This window comes from Saccostrea echinata, unplaced genomic scaffold (assembly GCF_033153115.1).
Source record: "Saccostrea echinata isolate AGI-Se365-2 ecotype Australia unplaced genomic scaffold, CSIRO_AGI_Sech_v1 ptg000012l, whole genome shotgun sequence".
NCBI lineage: Eukaryota > Metazoa > Mollusca > Bivalvia > Ostreida > Ostreidae > Saccostrea > Saccostrea echinata.
The window spans coordinates 24,907,266-24,931,204 of NW_026889761.1; the positions used below are offsets into that span (position 1 = coordinate 24,907,266).

General features: G+C 33.2%; 1 protein-coding gene across 3 annotated transcripts in view; it reads right to left on the reverse strand.

Moving 5' to 3' along the window:
* The window catches only part of LOC133185598 (uncharacterized), a 109,655-nt gene that overhangs the window by 52,477 nt on the left and 33,239 nt on the right, over positions 1–23,939 (reverse strand). For 2 of the 3 annotated variants that reach the window (XM_061320904.1, XM_061320907.1), the window contains exons 5-7: positions 21,438–21,483; positions 16,470–16,539; positions 14,887–14,989 (exon numbers count right to left, since the gene is read on the reverse strand). In XM_061320904.1, the coding sequence (XP_061176888.1) occupies positions 14,887–14,989; positions 16,470–16,539; positions 21,438–21,483 (219 nt within the window). Of the gene's footprint in view, positions 1–1,362; positions 2,253–14,886; positions 14,990–16,469; positions 16,540–21,437; positions 21,484–23,939 lie in introns of those variants that run through there. The other variant, XM_061320905.1, reaches the window with a different exon arrangement.

Consider the following 23,939-nt stretch of genomic DNA (forward strand, 5'->3'; position numbering starts at 1 on the left):
GTTTTTTCTAATATACACGTTAAAGCATCAAGAAAAGTAATTAGTTGTTTAAAGAAAAAACTTAAACTGTAAATAGAATTAACCTAAATATCCAAAATTTTCATACAACCTTGTATCTCTGTTAATTCAAGCTCATCATAATTCTGACAATGAATACATTTCATATTTCAAGCAACTGCTGGTTGATTCTGCATTACCTTTGCTTGATTATAGGTATTGCTGAATAAAACTTCTAATTGGTGTTTTGTTTTACACAATTTCATTTTCATTAAAGAGTATTACAGTTAGATGTTCTGTTTAGAATCACCTTTTCTCGAATTCCATAGCTATGTCGAAGTGATTTGGAAGTCCTAACCACTTTTTCTTTTATAAGTATTTTACCCTAAATATCTCCAATGCTCGGATATCTTGAAATTTTTTTGTTGGTCCCATCGAGTTTTGAGATATGAGGTTTCACTGTAGCTGAATATGATTCAAGACATCTTCAAAAGACTATTTTTCATGCATAGATTTTTTTTTAAAGTTTTAAATGTTTATTCCTTTTTTTGTAGCTAAGATCTCTCCTCCCTCCCTCCCCTATCTCTCCTTCATTACCTTCTCTCTCTCCTTACTTCCTTCTCTCTCTCCATTTCATTCTCTCTCTCTCTCTCTCTCTCTCTTTTGAATTCTCCCTGAATTTTTGACACAATCCCAATTAATATATTTCTATAATAACAGTGATGAATATCTTCTATGTCATGAGGGGAACCTATTAAACTATTAGAACTCTGTGTGAGCTATCATTATTTTAAGTGTTTGGCCCCTTTCCATCTTTAGTGTACTCCCATACATCAAGATAGGTGGGGTCCCTGGGTTGTGAGGATTTGGAATTTTAAAATATTCAAGACCTTGTACACTTATTGTACATATCAACTGAAAAGATAGATCACTGGTGCCAAGTGTCCAATTCTGACTTATTCAAAACATAAACACTAATAACATTTATTTTTGAAAACATTATTTGCAACTTATAAGGTCAGAGATTGTCATTAAACATACTAAATAAACAGAGAGGGATTCTCATAGGTATCATATGTTTGAAAAAAAAAAAGTTCAAAAAAAAATTATAGGTTTCAAATTCTTTTGAAAGAGAAGTGTTAATACAAAATAGGGTGTAACAAATACCAAATTTTTGTGTATCTTTTTATATGTCACTGCAAGTAGACACTTTACAACGGAGTGGAGAAAAAAAGAAAAAAAAAACATATTGTAATTGTATTACAGAAGTGTATAGCTATATATATATAAACATGTATAAGGGAAATTTTCACTCTACTGCTTTCTGAACCTCAATCTAAAGAAAGCTGGACTTGTGCCACATACCTCAAATTCTGCATCCTGACCCACTAGGTCTCCAGGAATGTAACCAAATCCATACATGTACAAATTTAGGTCAGGTGGCTCCACATGAATGCTCTTTTTAGTCCGACTGGTCTTGGCATCTGAGTGGTCACCCTGATTTTTCACCTTCTTGGTTGAGGGCTTTCTCTTGGAATTTGGAGAATGCAAAGCTGCTATGCGGAAGGCTGCTTTGAGTTTGATCTTTTTCGAGCTAAACCTTGGTCCAACTGAATTTGGCCGCTGGGCGGGGACAACAACCGGACACTCTGAAGACTTAGATTTTAAATTCTTATTCAATAAAATTGTGTCCAGTCTTTCTTCAGACCTTGATTTGGTCAAGCACCTGGCCACTTCATCGTCTTCCCCATCCCCTGGCTCTGACGTTTGCCTTTTTCTTACCGGGGGCTGGGGAGCCATTCTCTTCTTTCCAAAGTTTAGCCTGCGGGGAGAGTCTGAACATGGGGACAAATCATTCAAACTCTGCGTGTCAAGTGCGAAAATCCTCTGTATACTATCCAAGAAATCAGTAGACGAGGAAATAGAGGTAGAATCACTGTCAAAACTTAGATACAAATCTGATTTATTGGGGGGTTCACTGCGTAGTGAGAGAGTGGGACTCTCCAGATCTGTGGGCTGAAGAGTCCCTGTAGATACAAACTTTTTCATTTCACCAGCCATGATTTCTAGTCCTCAGCTGAGTGGGCAAAACAGGGGCTTCACAGGACTCTTCTGACTCCATGGTCCAGATACATGAATATATATATACATCAAATATCACAATAAACTCTGTTGTCACACCAGAAAAAGTCATGTCAAATCCACTGAGAATTCCATGGTATCATGACCCAGTGATGTCAAAAATTCCACAAACAAAACCCAGTGCAATAATCCCCACAGAATAAACACACCTTGACAAATTTTTAGATATATTTACCAGACACAAAATATACTGTACAACGGAACTTCACTAGTCCCTTATTATCTCTCCAAGTTAAGTTTATAAACAAACAAGAAAAGCATACAGCACCCTCTAACTTCACTGTATATATATCTAAAGACAGGTATGCAATAAGACTGGATACCTGAAGACAGTTCACACTTTGTCAGGCCAGGCTAATTATTCCCTTAGCAAGACTTATTTGTCCACAAAACAATTCTTATTGTTCCTTTTCACAACTGCCTAGGGCTGGCCAGGCTTTTCTTCTCTATCTAACCATCAGGTGGTCAAGCTGGCTGCTTAAAAAACTTGTACTGTGTGTAGATTTAAACTACTATTTTCTTTGATATCAAAACCAGGGATAAGTCTCTCCCTGAACAATGGTTGGACTTGATCTTCTTCTATCATACCAACTCAACAAAAGAAAACACAAATCTGTTATCAATCCCTCAGTATCTATGTTTTATCACTTACTTAAGGTCAAAGACAAATTATTTGTCTTTTCACTGCTATTTTGGACTGGTGGCTTTTATGGGTGACCTTTTAGACCACTGATGATGACTCAAGATAATAAAACACTATGTCAGCTGAGGGTTCCTGGTGTATGCATGTTAAAGAAAATTCCAACATCAATTCCTCCAAGATTCTATTGACAATGGCCGAGTCTTTTAAACATCCTGAGCTATGGATATATTATTTTCTCTTGCGCTTCAGCAAACACTTTAAGGTTATACACAAAGTTAGATGTATATACCCAGTGTTACATTACACAATACATACTTTACGTTTTTATGCAAATTATAAGAGCCTGGTGTGCAGTCAATATTATATCTGTCCCAAGAGATGCGTGATAGATAAAATACCTTTTCATCCAATTCAGTAATGCAAAGCAAGAATCACAGCAACTGGTCTATTCATAAACTGCCTTTCACGAAGCCGGATACAACTCCAACAGTTTTCAAAAATACCACAAACTTACACACAAACTCTCCAATCGTGAACGATTTCTCTGAAATTTTGAATGGGGTCCTTTCTCAAAAGTAAATGTTCATTTATGCTAAATAGACAACTGTCCGATAGACTCACCCCTGTAACAAAAGTGACAATAATACCAGTCTCTCTTTATGGGTTGTTGATGAAGCCTCTTCAAGATAGTGGCTGAAAAATGTACATAAATATCTCCTCTAGTTAATGACTTCTTTCACACAATTGACCAAGCCCTTAAAAAGCTGCTCCTAAAATGGGCTGCATGCGTGATTTGGTCATCTAGTCACAGCGAATGTTTTTTCAATGCACTCGGAAGAAATTCCACAAACACAATCCTGTGAACCTCTGGACTTTTAAATTCCGTTTATCTGTCACAATCCCTTATGTTGAGTCCATTTTCTTGTACCCTGTGTCAAAGATCTCCAATTTCGAGTCGTAAAATCCAAAGATTGAAGGGGTCTCTTGGTCACCGATAATTTTGAAAATGAAGATCTCTGTTTGTCAAAGCTGTCTGAATTGTCACCTGATAAGTTTTCCTTTAGATTGGTCTTACCTGTTCCCAATTCTCAGGTCATTCAAACTGTCCCTATCCAATTCCTTGTAATCCCTCTGTATTTAAAATCATTAATTGAGTTTTTCAAGTGGAAAAGTCATTAAGAAAACACTTCTCTTTTACAATCCTCTTACTATTAGGATAAGTAAAGGAAAAACAAAATCCTAAATATTTGTCTCTGCTGTTCTGAATAAAAAATCCTAGACTCCTCAAAGTCAATCACTGGTGCAACATGTTGGACTCGCAAATTTTTGTACGTTTTCTTTTTTCTAAAACAACATGGATAAATGTATAAGTCTCTCTTCACACACAAACCACACAATAATTCATAAAAGGGAAGATTTGTGATGGATGGGTTGTATGTTTTATAAATATCTGTGCTTGATTGCACCTTTATCCAGATCTCTGTATGCTAATTCCTTACACAAAGCCAGTATGATATCACAACTCGTAGGTAAGCACAATTGTTCTCGTTGGTTTATCAACGCTAGCAATCCTTGTATCAGATAATTCAGAAATCCCTCCTTTTTCCAGCTTTTCTCAATCAGAGCCAGACATTAGACCCATCCAATACCTTATTCTTGAGCAATCATCCACTGGATGAATACACCAGAAACTGAATGGGAAATCGTTTTCAGCATGAGTTCCCTGTGTTGGGTCTTAAATGTCGAGACACATACATTATTCCTAATTCGCCCATTTCTCGTTAAGCTTGACTGCAAGTTCATTTTCACTAAGTTATACCTATATGTATACACATACAACAAAAATTTCACCACATCTGTGTCACAGATGTTCCTTAACTAACATAAACTTTTATGTATCTGTCCTAATTAGGATTCAGATTGCATCTCTTTCTTCTCATCTTGAAGGCAACTGGCCAATACACAACCCTGTATAAATAGTTTTACAGCTTCACTTCCTCAGGTCTTGCATTATGCACATTAGGGCAGTTCCAAATACTTTAATGGTGAGACAAGTAAATAAGTAAATTACACTGTCATCATAAAATCTGTGCCCTCGTTTTATCTTTTCTGTAATATTTTTGTACATAAAATAATTTTAGGTGTGTTCTCCATTTAGGTAGTGTTTGTGTGAAATCCTGCTCAGATATAACTCAATACAAAATGATTATTTTATATCAATTTATGTGTTTCATCTCTCAGTGCTTTGGAAAGGAACTGCAATTTAAAGACCTTTTTGTGACATATTAATGATATCAGATCCCAGAAAATGTGATTTATTTTGTTTGGTATTAAACTGTGTTTTTTTTCAAATTGAGAGGTATATTACTTTTTTTGCATCCTATTTTGCAAGATCAAAGGCCCTTTTTTTTAATTTCTTGAGTCATGCACTTCACAGCTGAAGTGCAAACATATAACTTAAAAGCAAAAAAAAATAATTCTGTAATAATTAATTACACCCACACATACTGCTTATATATTTTATGCAATAAACAGCTGCAGAAATACAGTAAAACATGCTTATAATGAACATGCTTATGATGAATTGACTCTTTTATACAGTTAAGTGGTTTTCATTCCCCTTAGCTTTAAATCATACTGTAAACTTAATGATTATTATATAATTCAATTAAGTTTATAACGAAGCAATTAAAATCGTCCTTCCCTGGCACTTCATTATCAGCATGTTTTACTGTCTTTACTTTTTTTGTCAAATTTCAATGTATTATGCATTATTATTTATTTATCATATGCACATATGTACATATATATACATGTACCAGAAGATTTAATAAGGGGAATGGGGATTTGCTACATGGCACTAAAAGGGGACCAGAATGAAAGTGAAAAAAATACAGTAAATAGTGGATGGTAAATCGATGTCTCCAACATGAATATTGTTTCATTAAAATTCTCACACCTGCCATTTTGAATTCCTAAGATGTTTTTCCACACAATACTTATCCAATTATGACCTGAGAAGAGCTCCTTATATTTCTAATGTTTGATGATTTAAGGGAGTGTGTATAATCCCAGAAAACACACTTATAAATGGCTACTTGAGGCTCGCTGATGAGGAATACAGATAAAGAATTTATGTTGGCTACTTGTCCCCAAAAGATTTAATATCCAGATGCTTAATATCACATAAATTATTATTGGGGTCAGTGATTTAAATTGAAGCTTTATTAGATATAGAAACTGAATCAATCTTTTAAAACTCTTCGAGTGCTAGAATGAGAAGTGACACAAAGTCAACATGAAACAACCTGAAAAGATGTTTGTTATAGCAATGAACTTCAGCCTTAAATCCTTATCCATACTTTGTCTTACATTAACTCCTCCAAATTAAATACATTAAAAACTGGAGTTAAAATTTTTGAAGGTCATATACCTAAGAAAATAATTTACGGTAAAAAAAAAATGTTTTCACTATAACGAAGAAAACATTTCAAACACACCTTTTATGAGTCAATGACTACAACATGCAAATTAGAGATTGTAGCTCATGTCAAAATCTCTTTCTAAAGATTTTTTGCTGATGAGTAAATGTACATGCAAGAAAAATTGTTCATCTTTTTTCACAATGTTGAAAAATTGCACTCCTTTAGTGCACATCTTTGCAATATAAACCTGAATTAAAATTCCTGTTGGTTGCATTCCTAACATAAATCTTAACCAAATAGGTTATATGTTCACGAGCAGAGGTGTTGCAAGTCACTGGGTACCAACCCAATAATTATTCAATTTACCTGTCTAAAAAACATGCACAAACAAAATTTAAGTGCACAAAAAGCTGTTCTTCTGGTCTCAATCGACTCCTAACATGTTTACCTGTGCAAGCATTACGAACTCTAAGGCTTTGCTGCTTATGTTAGCAGGAATGCTGTAATACCTTTAAGAAAGTATTTGTAAAACAGGTACACTATAGCTTTATACTTAATGCGTAAAAGTGTAAATGTAATTAGTGTCAATTAAAACACAGGTGTCAAGAGAATTTTCTGGGTTACAAAATTGAAAAGAAATGAATGTGGTGTACTTATTGCAATGACTCAAAAACAATGTTTTCATTGAAAAAACATTAAAAAATAGACTCCCTTTTCCAAAGAAAAAAACACACAATTTGGTGGCATAATCACATCAAAAAGGGGGGGGGGGAAGTTTTAGCAAATATCTCTTTTATTTCAGTTGTAAGCAAGGATACTTCCTCAAATGTTGAAAACCATTTTAAGATATGCATGAAAACAAGCATCTTGAACTTTTCAGAAAAAAGGGAGGGGTGTTCAGTCTTAGAATAAAAGATAGTATTGGCAAATGTTGTTTTGCAAATAACATATAAACTGTTGCTGAAAAAGATTCTTGTAAAATAACTTTCCATGAAGATTGGGATTTAAAAATATAAGAAATATGCATAAAATAAGCTACAAAATATCTTCAGGAAGCTATTGGTAAATTTCTGTAATCAATGATTTTTTTTCCATACAAGACAAAGGCACTGGAATCCCATAGTGCTAAGAGTTAGATTCTGAACACCAAACATACTTGTTTACAGTTAGTTTAAAACCTGCTGTGTGTATACAAAACTTCTCCCAAACATCAAAAGAGCTTTAAAATTTGAAGGAGACAGTTTTATCAAAATGTCATCTATCTGCCAGAGAAATGTGACAGTAGTGGACAAAACATAGCTCTTCACAATAGATAGAAAGACATATCTGTAAGGTTCTCGTTTATGTGAAATTTCATTCATAATCTAGCTGTCACCCTCATTTACATTTATTGTAATGAACTAGTAATTTAAAACTAAAAGTCATGGCCATACATATTTATCTATGCACGCATCCCACCCTGAATCAAGTGAACGCCCAATGTTTTATTGGTATGCAAAGTCATGACCAAAGTTCCTTTCTGAGTGCACAAAAGATAAATTATAGTAAATATGCAAGTTCCACTGAATTATGGGGTTCTATTTCATCCTGCATTAAAAGTGGATCCAGAAGAAAATAAATATCATCTCCTGCTGCAACAGATTGGTTCAATGTGAAAACTGCTAGATAATTTCACTAATAATTGAAAAAAAAGATCTTACAAAACATGTGCCTTTAGTAAAGAACTTTATTCTATAAATCAAAATCAAAATACTTTAAAAGATTAAGACGTCTTTACTTTTGGAGGAGGGGGGAGGGAGACAAGTAAATAAAATTTTTGTCTTCTGGAGACTTAAAATCTTTGAACAAGGCTTTTCATTCCTCCCTCCCCCATTTTTTTCAGGGAATTGTGGAGGGGCTTTCAAAATGTCTATCTTGTTCAATGAAGAGAAATGCATTGCTATTTCAAAATTTTCCCTCTTTTAATATGAAAATATATGTCAGAATAGTTTTTGAAAGAGAGGAAGAGATGCCTTGCACAATCCACAAATAAACTGATTTATTTAATGAGGCCCAGGCACTTATAAATACATCTCACTGAAATATTTATTACTTTCCGACAACAAAATTGTTTTCAATTGCAATTCAAATAGTTCCCCGATTGCATAAATGGTTAAAGAATTTAGATCCTTAATTGAAATCATCAAAAACAGAAAGAAATATAAAGTGCTATCTTTTATACTAACATTTTTTTATCCTCTACTTCAAAGTTATAAACTACATTCCAGTTATTGCAAATATTACGGACACTTATGAAAGCAGCATTGAGGTCAAAGACATTTCTTTTCATTGCAGTTAACAGGAGAGACATTTTGTTCTACCAATTAAATACCAAAATGCTTGAGCTAAGCACCCTGGGTACTGACCCATCCAAGCTGTTATAGACTTTTTGCATGAATAGGCCATTCGAAGGCCACATTAGGCCTGAATAAATGGCTATGGCAGACAATGACACCAGTGAAGGACTTGGTATATTTATATGCCCCATTCTGACATGTTGTTGTGGAATAGTTTCGTGTAATTAATCATAAGTTGTTTTTGGAAAAACTATAAGTCCAAGGTAACATATTATTGTTAATGTTAGAGATTTCCCTCTAATTTCTCAAGAGCATGACCCCGTAAACAGTCCAAAATGTTCATCTATCTATTATGGCACTTATCATTTCTTGGGTGCAAACCTTCACAATGAAAAGACAAATTGCAGTGAGGAAAATACTGAAAACTTACTTCAGTTATCCAATTAAGTAAATTTAAATATTTCCCATCAGACTAATCAGCAGATACTCACCTTCCCAAAATTAAACATTATTCAGAAATAAAGCTTACTCGATCTGGATGTGCATTCCTGTGAAATAATTTAGTACCCCAAATACTTTGTTTTTAAAACATTCTTGTTTCAAGCAATTCTTCTTTTTTTTCCATATACTGTTGGTTGCTATAGTTTAGACAAGTTTTAATTTATAAAACTAAAGAAGTTTCATAGACACAAAAGGTGTTTATGAAAAAAAAACAACTTTGTAGTGGTGGTGAATTCTCATCAGGTTTTCCTTATTTTTACCTAAGACAAATATGTTTGCTCATGACCTGATAAAAAGCCTTGACCTTGACCTTATTTGAAGTCAAAAAATGTCCAAGATTAGATGCAGATTGATTAAAAGAGAGATTTATCAAATGGCTCCCCCCTCCCCCCTTCCATGCACCTCTTCTTTTTATGAAACCTTGAAGTTTTTAATCTTTATTAGTTTTCGAAATCCAATGTTTCAAAATAAACATAGTTACATGTTGTTAATAATGATAACACAACTCTTAAGGGAGGGGGTGTATGAATGGTTGGATATGGTAGCTAGGAGAGAATTTTTTCATTTTCTTCACATATCAAAACTGAAACTCAAACAGCATGAAAAATTTTTCTGTCTACAATCAATGTGTGTGTGTGTGTGTATGTACTGTATTATCATATTTTTAAGCAGAGTTTAATGTCTATTTAATCTCAGGGATTAGGAATCCATTTTCTCTTCTTTTTTTATTCATAAGAATTATTCCTCAAACCTCAAATTTAAATACCTTTGCATACATGTAGGACTGATATTCAAGTCTAAAAAGGTCAAATTTCTATTTATTGATATTTTGAAAACATTCCTAAAATACTGCAATAACTACATTCTGCAAATTTTGTTACAAGCTCAGAGTTTTAATTTTGCAATCAAGGGACAACAATATTGAAAAGTTGAAAGTTTTTCATTGAATATCAAGGGAGTTTGATTATTTTAAAATCACAGCTGGGCACCAGTCAAATCTGTTTGGGTCGTCAGAAATGGCTGCGGCCTTTGTAACTTTCAACTGCTGCGTGTAGCTTTCTTGACATGGAGAACAGCGATGTCAAGAGGCATTTTAAAAGGATATGTCTAAGTCAACCATGCTGAACATATATGCGAAGAAATCTGTGCCATACATATTTATGAGCATTCTTTATCATTTTGCTAATTTTCATAAATTATTCAATCTGATGCTCCAGGTAAGAGAATTAACATTCAGTTTTATAATATATCTCCAAACATTCAATGCTTTACATGCCATTATATCAATTTCTTTTGTTCCGCCAATACAAGAATACTGTTTTATAATATATAACTCCAGGAAAGAGTTTAATATAGGAGGTAATGAATACATGTATTACACAGTGAAATGTACATAAACCTTTAAATTTCACAAATTCAGTTAGAACTCTTCAATTCAACGCTGAATCCATTGATTTATATAACCCATTTTAGTGGAATGTCTTTCATAACAATAGTCCATACACATGTATAGCTTTAAATAAAATGATCCCTGCGGACATTGATGTGATTTTTTCTTCATATACAAATTATTTCATGGTCAAGATAAGAGGATCAGCTACCCGCAAAAGAATGTGGTAAAATATGACTGAAGCTGCGAAGAGACAGGCACCGATGAAGGAACCGCACAAGATAATCAGGCCCCCCAGCAATATCACGTCAGAGATCGACCCAGAATAAACAAACAACTGAAATTCATCCCTCTCTGGAAATCCTGGTTGATGTGCTGCCGCATTGTTGTTCCGACTCCCTGCGAAATTCCGGGATCACCCTCGTAAGTTAATCTGGGGGACACCTTTGTTTACATAAGATAGGTAACTGACACGGGGATCAGAAAGCATATACTTAAGATGTACGGCTGAAATGTGTTATTTCAGATAAACATAACACTTGCCACCAGCTTCTAATGGGACTAACCCCGTTTTTATCAAACGAAAATTTTAAAAATTCCAAAAGTAAGAGATAAACTTCTCAAAAGATATCTAAAGGGAAGGCGACAAATTTATTTAAAAAAAAAAAAACTTGAGTAATATTAACTCTGTCTCCAGGAATAATGATAAATTCCAGCTGAGAGGATCCTACTCTGACTAGTATCTCAGGAAGGAACAAAGTTCAACAAAAAGGTCACCCACACAAAAATATGGAACATCTAAATGACACCTAAATCACGAAAAAGTACCGAGGACTCCTTCCTGACTGAATTTGGTCATTTTGACCTGATTTTAATCAGTGGACAAGTAGGATTATCAATGACCATATCTCTCCTATCTTATGTTCTTAACAAGGTGATTGTTCAAAGAATTCCGTCATTAAAATTCCCATTGAAAAATTTATTTTCTTGAAGAGTTCTTTAATGATACTTTTATCATACAGGAAGGATTTTTACCTCTGAATGTTTATATATATAGACAAGGTAATGCTAATGTTTATTTTATGGGCATCTTCTTTATGGTTTATTTCATCACATACAAAGAAAATGACGTGCACAAGATGATTTTCATATGCATGTTTATACTACTGTTCTGGGAGGGTCCTGATTATATTAAGCTAATTTCAAGAATGAAATCTTTTTCAGAAAACAAACAAAACACACCTTACTATTTTCCTCATCCATCATTAAAGTACACACAATTAATTAAACTTATTCACCAACATGACTGGCAAAATTTCATTCAGGATCTAAGAGCTTTCAGCTCCATCAATCACAATTTCAATGGACACAGTCTGGGAATTGTTTGTAGATATAAAGGACAACAATGGGAGAGTCTCAAGAATTTGTGATGAGTTGTCAATTACACTAAATATCAAAATATGGAACAATCCAAACTGTCTGTTAAGGATGACTTATTACAGTATGAAACAGATTGAAGCTAGAAACATTCCAATGGACTGATGTTACCAACAGAAAAGTATAATATGTCATATCAGAACTCAGCATTGCAGCTATGGAAAATTCATGTTGCAAAAGTGCTGCTTGATAGTGTGCAAGTATTGGTTTGACATTATCACTAATATAGTGGAGCATCAGTAATCCGGAAACCAATAATCTGAACGCTTTAAGTTCTGGACAAAAATCATGGAGAACAGAGTTTACGTTTACAGTAAATCACTTTTTATTTGTGAGAACTTTATTTTCATGTAGTTACGCGAGACCATCTGCTGGCGAAAGTTTCATTCTCATGTAAAATTCGATTATTAAAGATTGTATGGAGCATTAATCAAAATTCATGAAAATTTTGTTTCGCTTATGAAATACAAAACAACAATCTCACGTAAAAATTTTGTGACCTACAGTATATCTACCAATTTAAAAAAGTTTATTTCAGTAATTTGAAGGCTTCCTTAATCCGAAGTTGGGAACATATGCATCCAGTTTAATGAGGCTCAACTGTATATGATGGGGAGAGAGATCTGTTATAATGAGAGAGTAAATGTCCTTTCATAACAGAATTGCTAGCCCTGAAGTTCAACATCTTAAATAATGTTTGTACAAGCTAAAAATTCAAAAAAAAAAAGTTGTCAGCCCTGCCAAAACAGTCTCAGACTAGTGGGAAAAGAGAAATTTTGGACACTGTCTAAGAAGCAATATTTCAGTTTAACTATCCGTACATACTTGTTCGAGACTTGAGCATAAGCAAAATATCCAAAAGGAACAATATACAAAACAGAAGGAACTCATAATGACATCTCAGAGAGGGTCTCTCGTGCACTTAATGACCTCATTTGTTTACACGCTATTTTCTACGATATTAAAGGTATAAATATCAATACAAACAACTGACACCAGCCGTCACCTGTCGTAGAAAGTGTTATTAAATTAGAGTTCGTCATGGCTTATCTGATGGCAAAATTGACCCTGTGTCAAATTTAGAATGAACCATCGCCAGATATTTCAATTAGATAGCATTATTTCTTTCAGAAGTATATATAATTTACGCGATGAAATATCATATAAATATCTTGACGTCATTCAAAAAATAAGAATGAAAATATACCCAGCTTACCGGTTCCACGCAAGACTGAGATCGTAAGATCCTTTTCCGTACTTTCTGACCCTTTCCGGTCATCATTTTTCCACAATGAAAATGTTAAATTTAGTTTCAACAAACCAATTAATCCATAAATTCTAAAAACAACATCCAGAATGAAACGTTAAAGACTGCAGGAAATATTGCTCCAGAACTCTTCAAAACGGAAGGGTATAATACTCCTATCAACATGACGATCAGAAAAAACAAGTGAACATGCATGAAATAAAAAATTAAAACTGGTGTCAAAATTGTCAAAAATAATATCATGTGCACGTATCAATCATTGTGCTGGGTTTGTTTTTTGAACTTACTCTTTAGTTATTCACAAACTACTGTATTCTTGAATTAAATTACCATTTCTTAATGACTATTGTCATGTCCCTGTGGTTAAGAACTGTCCAAGAAGCATTAAGTTTTCAGGATATACTTTCTTGTTAAAGACAGTACACCTCTATACTCTCGCAAAGGAAATGCATAAACCTTGTGAATATGAACACAGTGATACTATCTAAGGACACAATGTCTTTCACACATAATGTTTTCAAAAGTTTTTAAAATCGTGTTATGTAATGTAAAAGAAAACTTTAAAATTCTGTTTTGAAAGGATTTTTTTTTTTATATCTGTGTTCAAGAACATTATCAAGGTTATGATTTGGTCTAGACATCTAGATACAATGACTTTACTGTTGTCTATTGTTAAAATTCTATACCGATTCACTGAATACTTAATGAGCCAAGGGAAATAACTCCAACAAAATATTTCATTAAGCTGATCTTTGCCTCACACGTAATTGTTATTTTGGAGGTTGCAGCAGAAAATGGTGAAAAAAAAAAAGAATTGTAGTTTGGTGTCATTTAAAAACAACAAGGGTTAGGATTTGTCTACCTGCTTGACAAAATGAATCAATTTTAGCTCAACAAAACTTGTAAGTAAAAATAAAAGAAGATATTCAAACTCAATCTCTAATGTAATGTGATCACGGAGAAGAAAGCAAGGAAAAATTCAGTGAATATGTATCTGACAATACTCTAAGAATTCTTAATTTAAGATAAGCAATTTATTTTACATAAAAAATCCGAGACATCTCCTGTGTCAACCACAGATTAGCAGTCCCTGTAATCATAAAATATTATCTTTCCATTTGATCTCAATCAAGCATGACCCAAGTTTCTCCTCATATATCAGGTCCTGTCCGTGCCTTGTAAACGTTCAGCAGACGATGGTCTTTTCCTTTTATTAACTTGGTCCTTGGGTACTTTAAACCCTTTTGTATTTTGTAAAATCTTAAAATCTAAACCTGGCAACTTTCTTGGGTTACTATTTGACCATAACGTAGCTCAGAGCACTCCACGAATCATACACAGCTCACTATATAAATGCAATTTCACAGATTTAATAGAATTGGTATATCCAAAAAATTATGCTATTCAGCAGTAAGACTGAGTCCTTCATTAGCTATCCATGCAGAAAAAACCTGTGTAACTCTATGACATAATAAATCAGAGCCCTCTAACTATCTATGCTGAAATCTGGAGTTCTTCTCATAATGCATTTTCTCCTGCTGTCTATGCTTAATTATTACTAAACAACACACACAGACAGAGTGATTACCTTTCAAGTCTATTGTAGGTATAGATGTAAAGGTCAGACTTGCAGGTAGATGCTGAAATCTAAAGCCACAACACAGACAGACAGACAAAGTGATTACTTCTGGTAACTTGACTTTACAAGCCATCTGCCTATTGTAGAAAAGTATAAAAGTTAGACTTACAGGTAGGTGCAGAAGAGTATCAAGACTGTACGGTGAGGAACCGCGTCTCAGATTACAGAAATCCACGAATGAATCGTCCGACGTATACTTCTTGTCTAGTAATCTACAATACAGATAGTCATATCAAACACTCTTCAAGAACAAGTACACACGTATTTGAATAAAACAATCACAATAAAATGTTGTCCATTCCCCAAAATGGAGTCTATATGATACAGATAAGCTAGCTAGTTTAAAACTGTTACACTTGCATGCAGAAGAGATCTATTGCAACAACCATCCATTTCTTAACTGCCTATGTCGTGCAGTCTTTTAAATGTCAAAACTCTACAAACTGAGATCACCAAAAAATAAAACTTAACAAGTATTGTATCAGAAAACAAGAATGGATAATTTTGCACACTCTCTCTTCAAACACAATGCGCAATTTAAAAAAAAAAATTTCCCCTTTACTTTGCAAAAAATCACTAGAATTCATATCACATTTCATTTCAAAAACAAGTAATAACTTCTGACACCATGCAGATCTTGTTTTTTATTCAATATGATTTTGCTATCACTGCCCAGATTTAGAAATATTTAGGTGGTCTTCTCCCATCTGAGTACACATCTTCAAAAGACATTTTACGAATCTTTTCATCTTAACACAACATCTGTACAGGTCTCAAACTTATTGACGTTGAACAGAAATCTCTGTTGTTAAAGGTATAGGAGTATTGTGATTCTGTCACTACTTTCCCAATTGCGTGAATTTGACTTATTACTGCATTCATTTATAATCGTAATCAGTGTTCTGTGAAGATTTTTTTTTTTATTACAACTTTATTGATTCCCAACCCAGAAATGGAAGTCAGTATTGTGATGACATCTATATAATAATCTGATAATGCTTACTGATGCCAGTCGTTTAAAGGTCACTGACCTTGTAGAGATTTACTTGGTACAATGTACATACATACAGACTTTGGCAACATTACTGTTAATGTACCTTCTTTTAACATATTGAAAATTTGTACAACTTTGGTCCTGAACAAGGTAATATATATTACTGGTAATTTATTTATCATATATAATGTTAATTCATAGTTCGCAGTAGATGACATTATGTAATTCACTAAAATATAAATCTCACTAAAATAAGGACATTAACATTATATTTCTCATACTTTTCAAAATAATTTTTAAAATATATTTCCATTTTGAGAATATGGCCCTTATGAATGATGCAATTCTTAATGACTTTTCTTGATTCAATTAATAATAATTTATGATAAAAGCTTTTAGAATCAAAATTTATTTTAAGAATACTTTGTGGTCCATAGAAAACTCACAAAGCAACAGATTTGTATAATTTCAGCCATTTCTAGGTTTACATTAAATATTCAGTTTGCCAGCAGAGGAATGCAATCACACCTGTGCAGCAATGCAATTGTCGTGAAAGCATTCAACAGTGACAAACATAATATATCAACATCTCTGAAAATTAAACTTAACTTACTATTTATAAACAGAATTTTATAAATTAATTAAAACTCAACATTTCAGTAAGAAGAATATCATTCAAAATGCTAGAGTATACTCACTGTCTGGTTTTGGGATAGTTGTTGCAATATTCCTCGTAAACTGTCCACAACTTTGTGCTAAAGAGGCTCCCTGCAACGGCATTAAAATTCACAATGAAATTCAAATACACATAAAAAAAAAAGGCAAAGAAAAATGCTCTCAATTAAAACCCTGAAATTAGGTAACGTTACACTTTTCTGTTGTGTTCTGTTGTTATGAAAGAGACGAGACTGAGTGAATGAGCTGCACCGATTTAAACAGACTACTGCAAAAAGTCTGAATGAGGGGAGTCAATTATGATCATACACGAATCAATTCCACTTCATAATTCTTACACAGATTGAACCTGATCTCGAGCAGGCTCATGAAATGAGTCAACTTCCACTCTAGAGTACAAAAACCCAGGTCAGGAAGCCTACAGATTGATCTTAAGGTGAACAGATTTTCATTCGTTGTTTCCTTTTTTCTGATATAGCAATTTAAAATTATTTAAGTATAGCTTCCTTCACTTTTCAGACTTGGCTGTCGTGAGAAACTACTCTAAGCTTCCTATGTAATTTCATTCACTCAAATTTAGAATAAAAGGGAGAACTGCCATGAATGAAGTACTTAACAAAACAAACCTCATCAATTCTTCCCACTCAAATGAAAATTGTTAAGAATATACCCTGCGGTTTATATATATAATAGAATTTTAATATGGATGTCCATGCAAGTGATAAAAATAATTATTATATATATAGAAAACATACCTCAATAGTGGCCATGAATTTTTAAAAAAAAAATTTCTGTAAATGAAGTAATTGCCTTATAAAACACACCTGGGTAAACCTATGAATATATATTACACTGCACTACTATCAAACATTCATCCCATCCATTGAAGATTCATTTGTTCAACAAGGTTTGAATTCTAATATACGGCCATGCCCACTTTGGTTGTACAATTAGAGCACACACCTGTAGAAATGGGAGAGCCTTTCTTATGGTTTGATAACTATGCCTTTCTTCTTAAGGTTTGATATCTGTATTACAGGACACCCTTTAGAAATTTAAATATTTATACTAATTAATTATTATATCACTAATAAAGTCAGGTGATAGAAGTGACTTTTACAACATGACCTCTGACCTCAGGAAGAATGGAATCATTGTGCAATTTGTTTACATTAGGTAACGATTGTTTTGTGATAAAACTTTGTAAAACAAACAAAACCTGCTGAAGATCACATACCATTGTAATATACGGGGTATTAGTTTCTGTTAATGGACTTCGGTCAACCTTGAAATCCAATGAAGGGCATCAGTCAACCTTAAATTGACCACAAGGGGGCTCGACCTGCACTTGACCTCTACTTGATAATTAAAGTGCGTGTGTCCTTAATACGTAACTTTAACATATAAAATGTAACATATCCTCTCATTAAACCTGTGCTTCTTAATTGAGTGATCCCTTAAGAAAACACACTGTGTGATTTGTACATGCCAACTAGAGTATGATTTGAAGTTAGTACCTTTTATTATACCTCTACTAATTTTTCCCTATATAGAACTAGATCGTTAGATATAAATAGATCCCTAGAAATCACTGTAAATGGACTTACCGTATATACTCGCCTATAAGTCGGTTATTTTGGGAGTTCAACTTTGGTCCAAAACTCTTTATCTGACTTATACCCAATTTACAAGAAGATTGATACTTTAGAGGGTCAATCCCTCTAATTTAAGCTTTAAAAATACAATTGACTTGTAGGCGGACCGACTTATAGGCGAGTATATACGGTACCCTCATTTTGCTGGGTATTAATTAGTCAAGTGAGCTAATCCCTGCTTGGAAATTATATCGGTATCGCTGTGAATGGACTATATAATCTTCATTTTGCTATGTGTTAGTCTATTAAACTAATCCCTGCTTTGAAATTTGTGTCGGTATAATTAAATAGTTAAAAAGTATATCACTGAGGGAGTTAGCAAGATTCAAGTTCCCCCCAATCAGGAATATTTCACTCGGCTTCGCCGCTGGGAATACTCCTGGCCTCAGGGAACTGGGATTCTTGCCAACACCCTCAATGGTATACTTTATCTGTGTAATGGTTTGGGCCGTGGATATCGGCCTGGGAAGCTCAGTCGGTAGAGCACCTGACTAGTGATGCAGGGGTCCAGGGTTCGAATCCCGGTCCAGCCATGCATTTTCTCCTTTCCACTTACATCTGTATAATAACTTCATATCTTTTTAAATACAACCACATATCAAAAAATACACCTACGCCAAATTGCAGTATTATTTGTTTTATTTATTATATTTAATAAGTATACCTGGTTTTCTTATAACCTTAAAATGCCAAGAACAATAAATTTTAGTTTAACCAACAGTTACACATATCCTATGTTAACTTAATTTGACATCCAAACAATGTCACAATCCCTAAGGAACTTCTTAAACAAGAAATGAATTCTAGAAAGCACAGCATAAACTGGATGGTATACATTAAAATCTTAACCTAAGTCTGGTTCAAAACAGCATGCAGTAAAACTCAGTTATAACGAAGTCACTGGGACCTGTGAAATTACTTCGCTATATCTGTAATTTGTTATATCCGTACAAGGAATTAGTAAAATTTATTTATAGCTGGCGATCCACGAAAACTTCGCTATATCCGTGAATTTGCAATATCTGTGTTTGTACTAAACAAGTTTTACTGTATATGTATGCTTAATACACTGGTAATAACATAGTTAACCATAAATATATAGTTTCCTTGAAGGGTTGAAAACTTAACAATATCTGGCTTTTAGAAATTTTGAGAGTGAAACTTTGATGGTTTATCAATATTTGACGTGAAATCACTCTTTAACATGAATTAAAGAAAGCTGAAGAATGGATCAAAACTCTGACAATTATTATTCATTCCTTAATTTCATCTACATATCTCGAGCTTCATCAAAGTTTCTACATTTACGGTAATTGTAAAGTGTACAAAATGTTCAAATAGCAATAACTATCATTAGCGCTGACATTGGATATTGCTGATAATGTATTATTTACATGTCATTAGCCTATATAGATGTATAATGCATACATTTCACGATAATGTTAAGACATTTTCCTCTATAAGTGAGATAACTTGGTGCTCTTCAAAATATTAACATGAAATGGCTCAATAATTTTATTACAACACATGGAATTCAGTTAATCCTAGTTAATCTATGTATATAGACAGTATCTCAAAATAACTTATTTACCAGATCGAGTTTAAAGCAATTAATAGATGGAATGCAATGCAATTGAAGCTCAGAGAACTCTTAATATAATGTACTAAATATTCTATCCATGAATATGATGATGAAGAAAATTGAACTGAGTTCCCTAAAATGTTTTGGAAAATGCATACTTACAATGAGACATGCATCAAGTTCAGAGGGATCCTCAATATATAAATATAGCCTACAAACTTATAAGCAATGCTTGAAGTCTTTAGTCCACCACACCTACTAAAGCTACTAATACACTGCAGCTTAATCAGTGAGATTCCCTACCCACTGACCCGCCATTAACCTTAAAAAAACTTACATAACTATTGGACATTTTAGATATTGTCATGAAAACCGACTGTCAATGAACCATAACAACATAGAACCAATTGACCGGCAGTAATTCCGTTTGAGGTGGATTTACAATACTGTACCTATCTCTTTGGCAGATCAAACGACCATAAGAGGAGAATTTGCATGGAGAGAATTGGGTGCTTTTCAATATAGACCTACTAATTGCATATCTGTGTCTTTAACTACATGGATTCGAATTTGCTTTTAATGTCGAAAAGATCGTGAAGAAAGCCTGGGTTTACATACATTAATACTACTTAATCTCTGCATTGAGGGAGAAAATGGGTAATTGAGCAAATTGTATGCATTTTTATCATGGTGTTGTCATATTTTTTGTAAAGCTATTTTCTTTTGCCCAGAGCTGAAACATTTTGTGAAATCTTCAATTACACATTCTTTTCAACTACTTTAAAATGGGGTTGAATTTCATCGTAGAAAATCATAGAGATACAAACAGCTGACTTCAAATGAAACATAATTCCTCTGATAATACAGAGGGAAGTTTAAGATTTCTTTTTTAATTTCTTCTTTAAGCAGAACAGCTAAAAGACAATTTGGATACAATCTTTTTCTGTTCTTCATATACTGATATGGACCTAAAGTAACTCCTTCCTCCATACAGACAGTTTAAATCGCATTAAAATTATCTGACAGATTTTCTTGCATGAGGTTTTTTGTGGTACCCAAGTTCTATACTTGGACAAAGAAAAAAACCCTCACAAAAACGAAACTGATTAACTGATGAGTAATTACGGAATCAATGACCCATTAAATGTCGAGACCACCCTAAAAACTCTTCACCATACAAATTAATCAACATTAAACACTCTTATCATTTCTGAAGATCTTAAAACACAGAAAAAGGCAATGAAAACCAAAAAAAAAATTCAACACAAATTTACCACAAAAAAGTCTACAATTTCACTGCTTTTCTGCTTTGTTGAGCAGCTTTAAGTATTTATTTACAAACAAATTCCTTTTTCATTCTGTGCCCAAATATATTCTCCGGATTTGTAGATTGAGCCGTGTAATGGAGCCTTGTTACAGGTGCTATCGTGGCCCTATCTGACCTGCCCAAATACTTATCTCACCCTAAATCTACCCCCTTTTTCTTTTTTATACATACTGTGTTAATGGGACACTTAAAAAAACAGGTTAAGTAAAAATAATATGAAATTCCAGTACCAAGGTCACCGATACAAACACATGTTCTAATTAAATTAATAATTTAACGATCATTAATTATTAATCCACCCTGAAACTGGCAGTTTCAAAAAAGAAGAAGATGATGATGATGATGACAATTTGATGATTCTATTCTTCGGCAATGATGATGATATAATGATGGTTCTACTGTTCTACTGCAGTGTTTCAATACTAACCAATCTGTGAGGAATTCTGATCCCAAGACTTCAAGGTGTCTTCAAGCTACAAAAAAATATAATATTGTATTAAGTAAATCTTCATTTAAGTTAAAGGTCTGGTTAAGTTAGATCATATTCTTTGATATTTAAGACTACTTGTATTCAGATATCTGGATATATATTTCAATCATCGTATTACCAGTTTCAAATGTCAGTTATTTTCAAATGCAGAGAAAACTGCTTAAATTGATCCATTTTTAATACTAATTCCTGAGCCTTAATCAACGAAGCACAAAGAAGAAAACCCCACCTTTTTCTATCCTCTTACATCACAAAACTATGATAAAAATGACACACATGACACAGACAATTAAGATGCGGAACTATAGTGATGCAGTGACTTTTTTCAATCCCTTTAACAATAAGGCTTAGATCCTCCCTTACTGTACCCAACTGTAAACACTACACCCACTAAAACATGTTGTTTTTCATGTTCACTAAGTGTACATAAATTTGATTATTGGAGCTTATCAAACTGTTCCAATCAAAAAAAATTTAACACTGGGGCAATTAAAATCTAACAATTGTGGCTTGAATCAAAATGAATTTACTGATACATAACTACAAAGAAACAGGGCCACTTTAGAAGATTTTAATGATTTCATTACTGGAGCATAGTCACTGATGTGATCGTGAGGAGACATGGAAAGGATTACATCTATACAGATTTAAACAGTTTGATTAGAAATTCTTCACTCACTATTAGTATAATAAATATAAGGATATATTGATGGTTATGCAACTGCTATATGAAACTTATGCCCACATTTCACAGGTCATGATCATCTATTTGTGGTCAGGTGCATTTTAATTTGAAGGCAAACTTTCTGGATACATTTTGTTTTTTTATTTTTCACATCATTTCTGGACCAGCACATTGATTGCTTAAGGTCTAACACAATAAAAATGGGCTATAACTCTAATTTGAATTAGACATGCATATCCTTTAACATGGGTTGCTTTAAGGTTTTTAGTCATCATATGACTAAATAGTATTGTTTCCATTTTTAAAAAATTACATCTAGGAGCTTATAAGTAGTTAAAATATAAACCTTGCTCAATACCCTTATTTCACTTTCAGTTGGTCCAAACATTTTAAAGGATTTTCCTTTTGAACAATTTTTTTTATTAGACTTTGACCACAGCAATACAAGGGTTGAGACACCTTAACTGTGTTCAGCTGTATTCAAGATAAACAGGATACAGATTAAAGTGGTTGCACTGTAGTAATGCACACTCACAACAGAGGGAAATCAATATCAATTTCATATATCATACTGCAGACAGATAATTAATTAGGATTTTTTTGATGGTTAATCATTAACAGATAATCAAGTGTGACATTTAACGACCGTGACAGTTATTAGACTGTATCTTTTTGATTTTGTGTGATGTCTAATTAAATCTCTGACTATACACCTGAAACTCTGCTCAATTCTCTGTCACCTTGAATTTGATAAGCAGATTTATGTACAACACTGCATTTACACCTTATGAACTTATATATAGTCATACAGGACAAAAATTATTAATATGATGCATATATTGTGCATTTTATTTCTGTCACAGAATCTAGTTTCCGAGATCATGCTTAAATTTCTACCATTTATTAATTTAAAAATTGAAATATTTGGAACATTACATTTGGAAATGCGTCATTCTGTCACGACTTTTATTGCACCAAGCATGATGTAGCAGTTCAGTCTTGCATGTATTTATACACCATACACATGCACCTATTGAAAGGTGTAAGGGGTTTCAATGCCTACAGTAACAGTGACTAATGAATTCAAACTGCTTTTTTAAATAACTTAAGACTATAATAAGGAAAAATCATAAACTATTTGCCTCCATCTGCTTTAGTTTAGCAGCAATTAAATCAGACTGGTGGTATTCTGTGGTATTCTGTGGTATATACTATGGTATTCTATGGTATTGTGTGGTATACTGTGGTATTGTGTGGTATACTGTGGTATATTGTGGTATACTGTAGTATTCTGTGGTATACTGTAGTAGTCTGTGGTGTATTGTTGTATCATGTGGTATACTGTGGTATTCTGTTGTATCTTGTGGTATACTATGGTATTCTGTGGTATATTATACTGGGTGAAGTCATCTGTCTGTGTCCTCAAAATTTTGTTTAATTATATTTGACTCCTAATATATAAATCATATGTAACATTGAAGTCTTTGTTTATTATAGATAAATAGATAGAAGATATGTTACTCTGTGACCCAAATAAGTGTGCAAGTTACAAAGCTCAGATCATTCTGAATGACCTTGAGAAACATCTTGAGGTCAGGTAATTACAAGAATTTTTTAAATAAAGCAATAACTGTGTGATATATATCCATGATTTTTTAGTGGTCAAAAAGATGTAAAGGCACTAAATTAATTAAAAACAAATGTACATAGAGCTTTCCCCATTTTTTTAAATGTCAAAATGTATTGTAAAACTT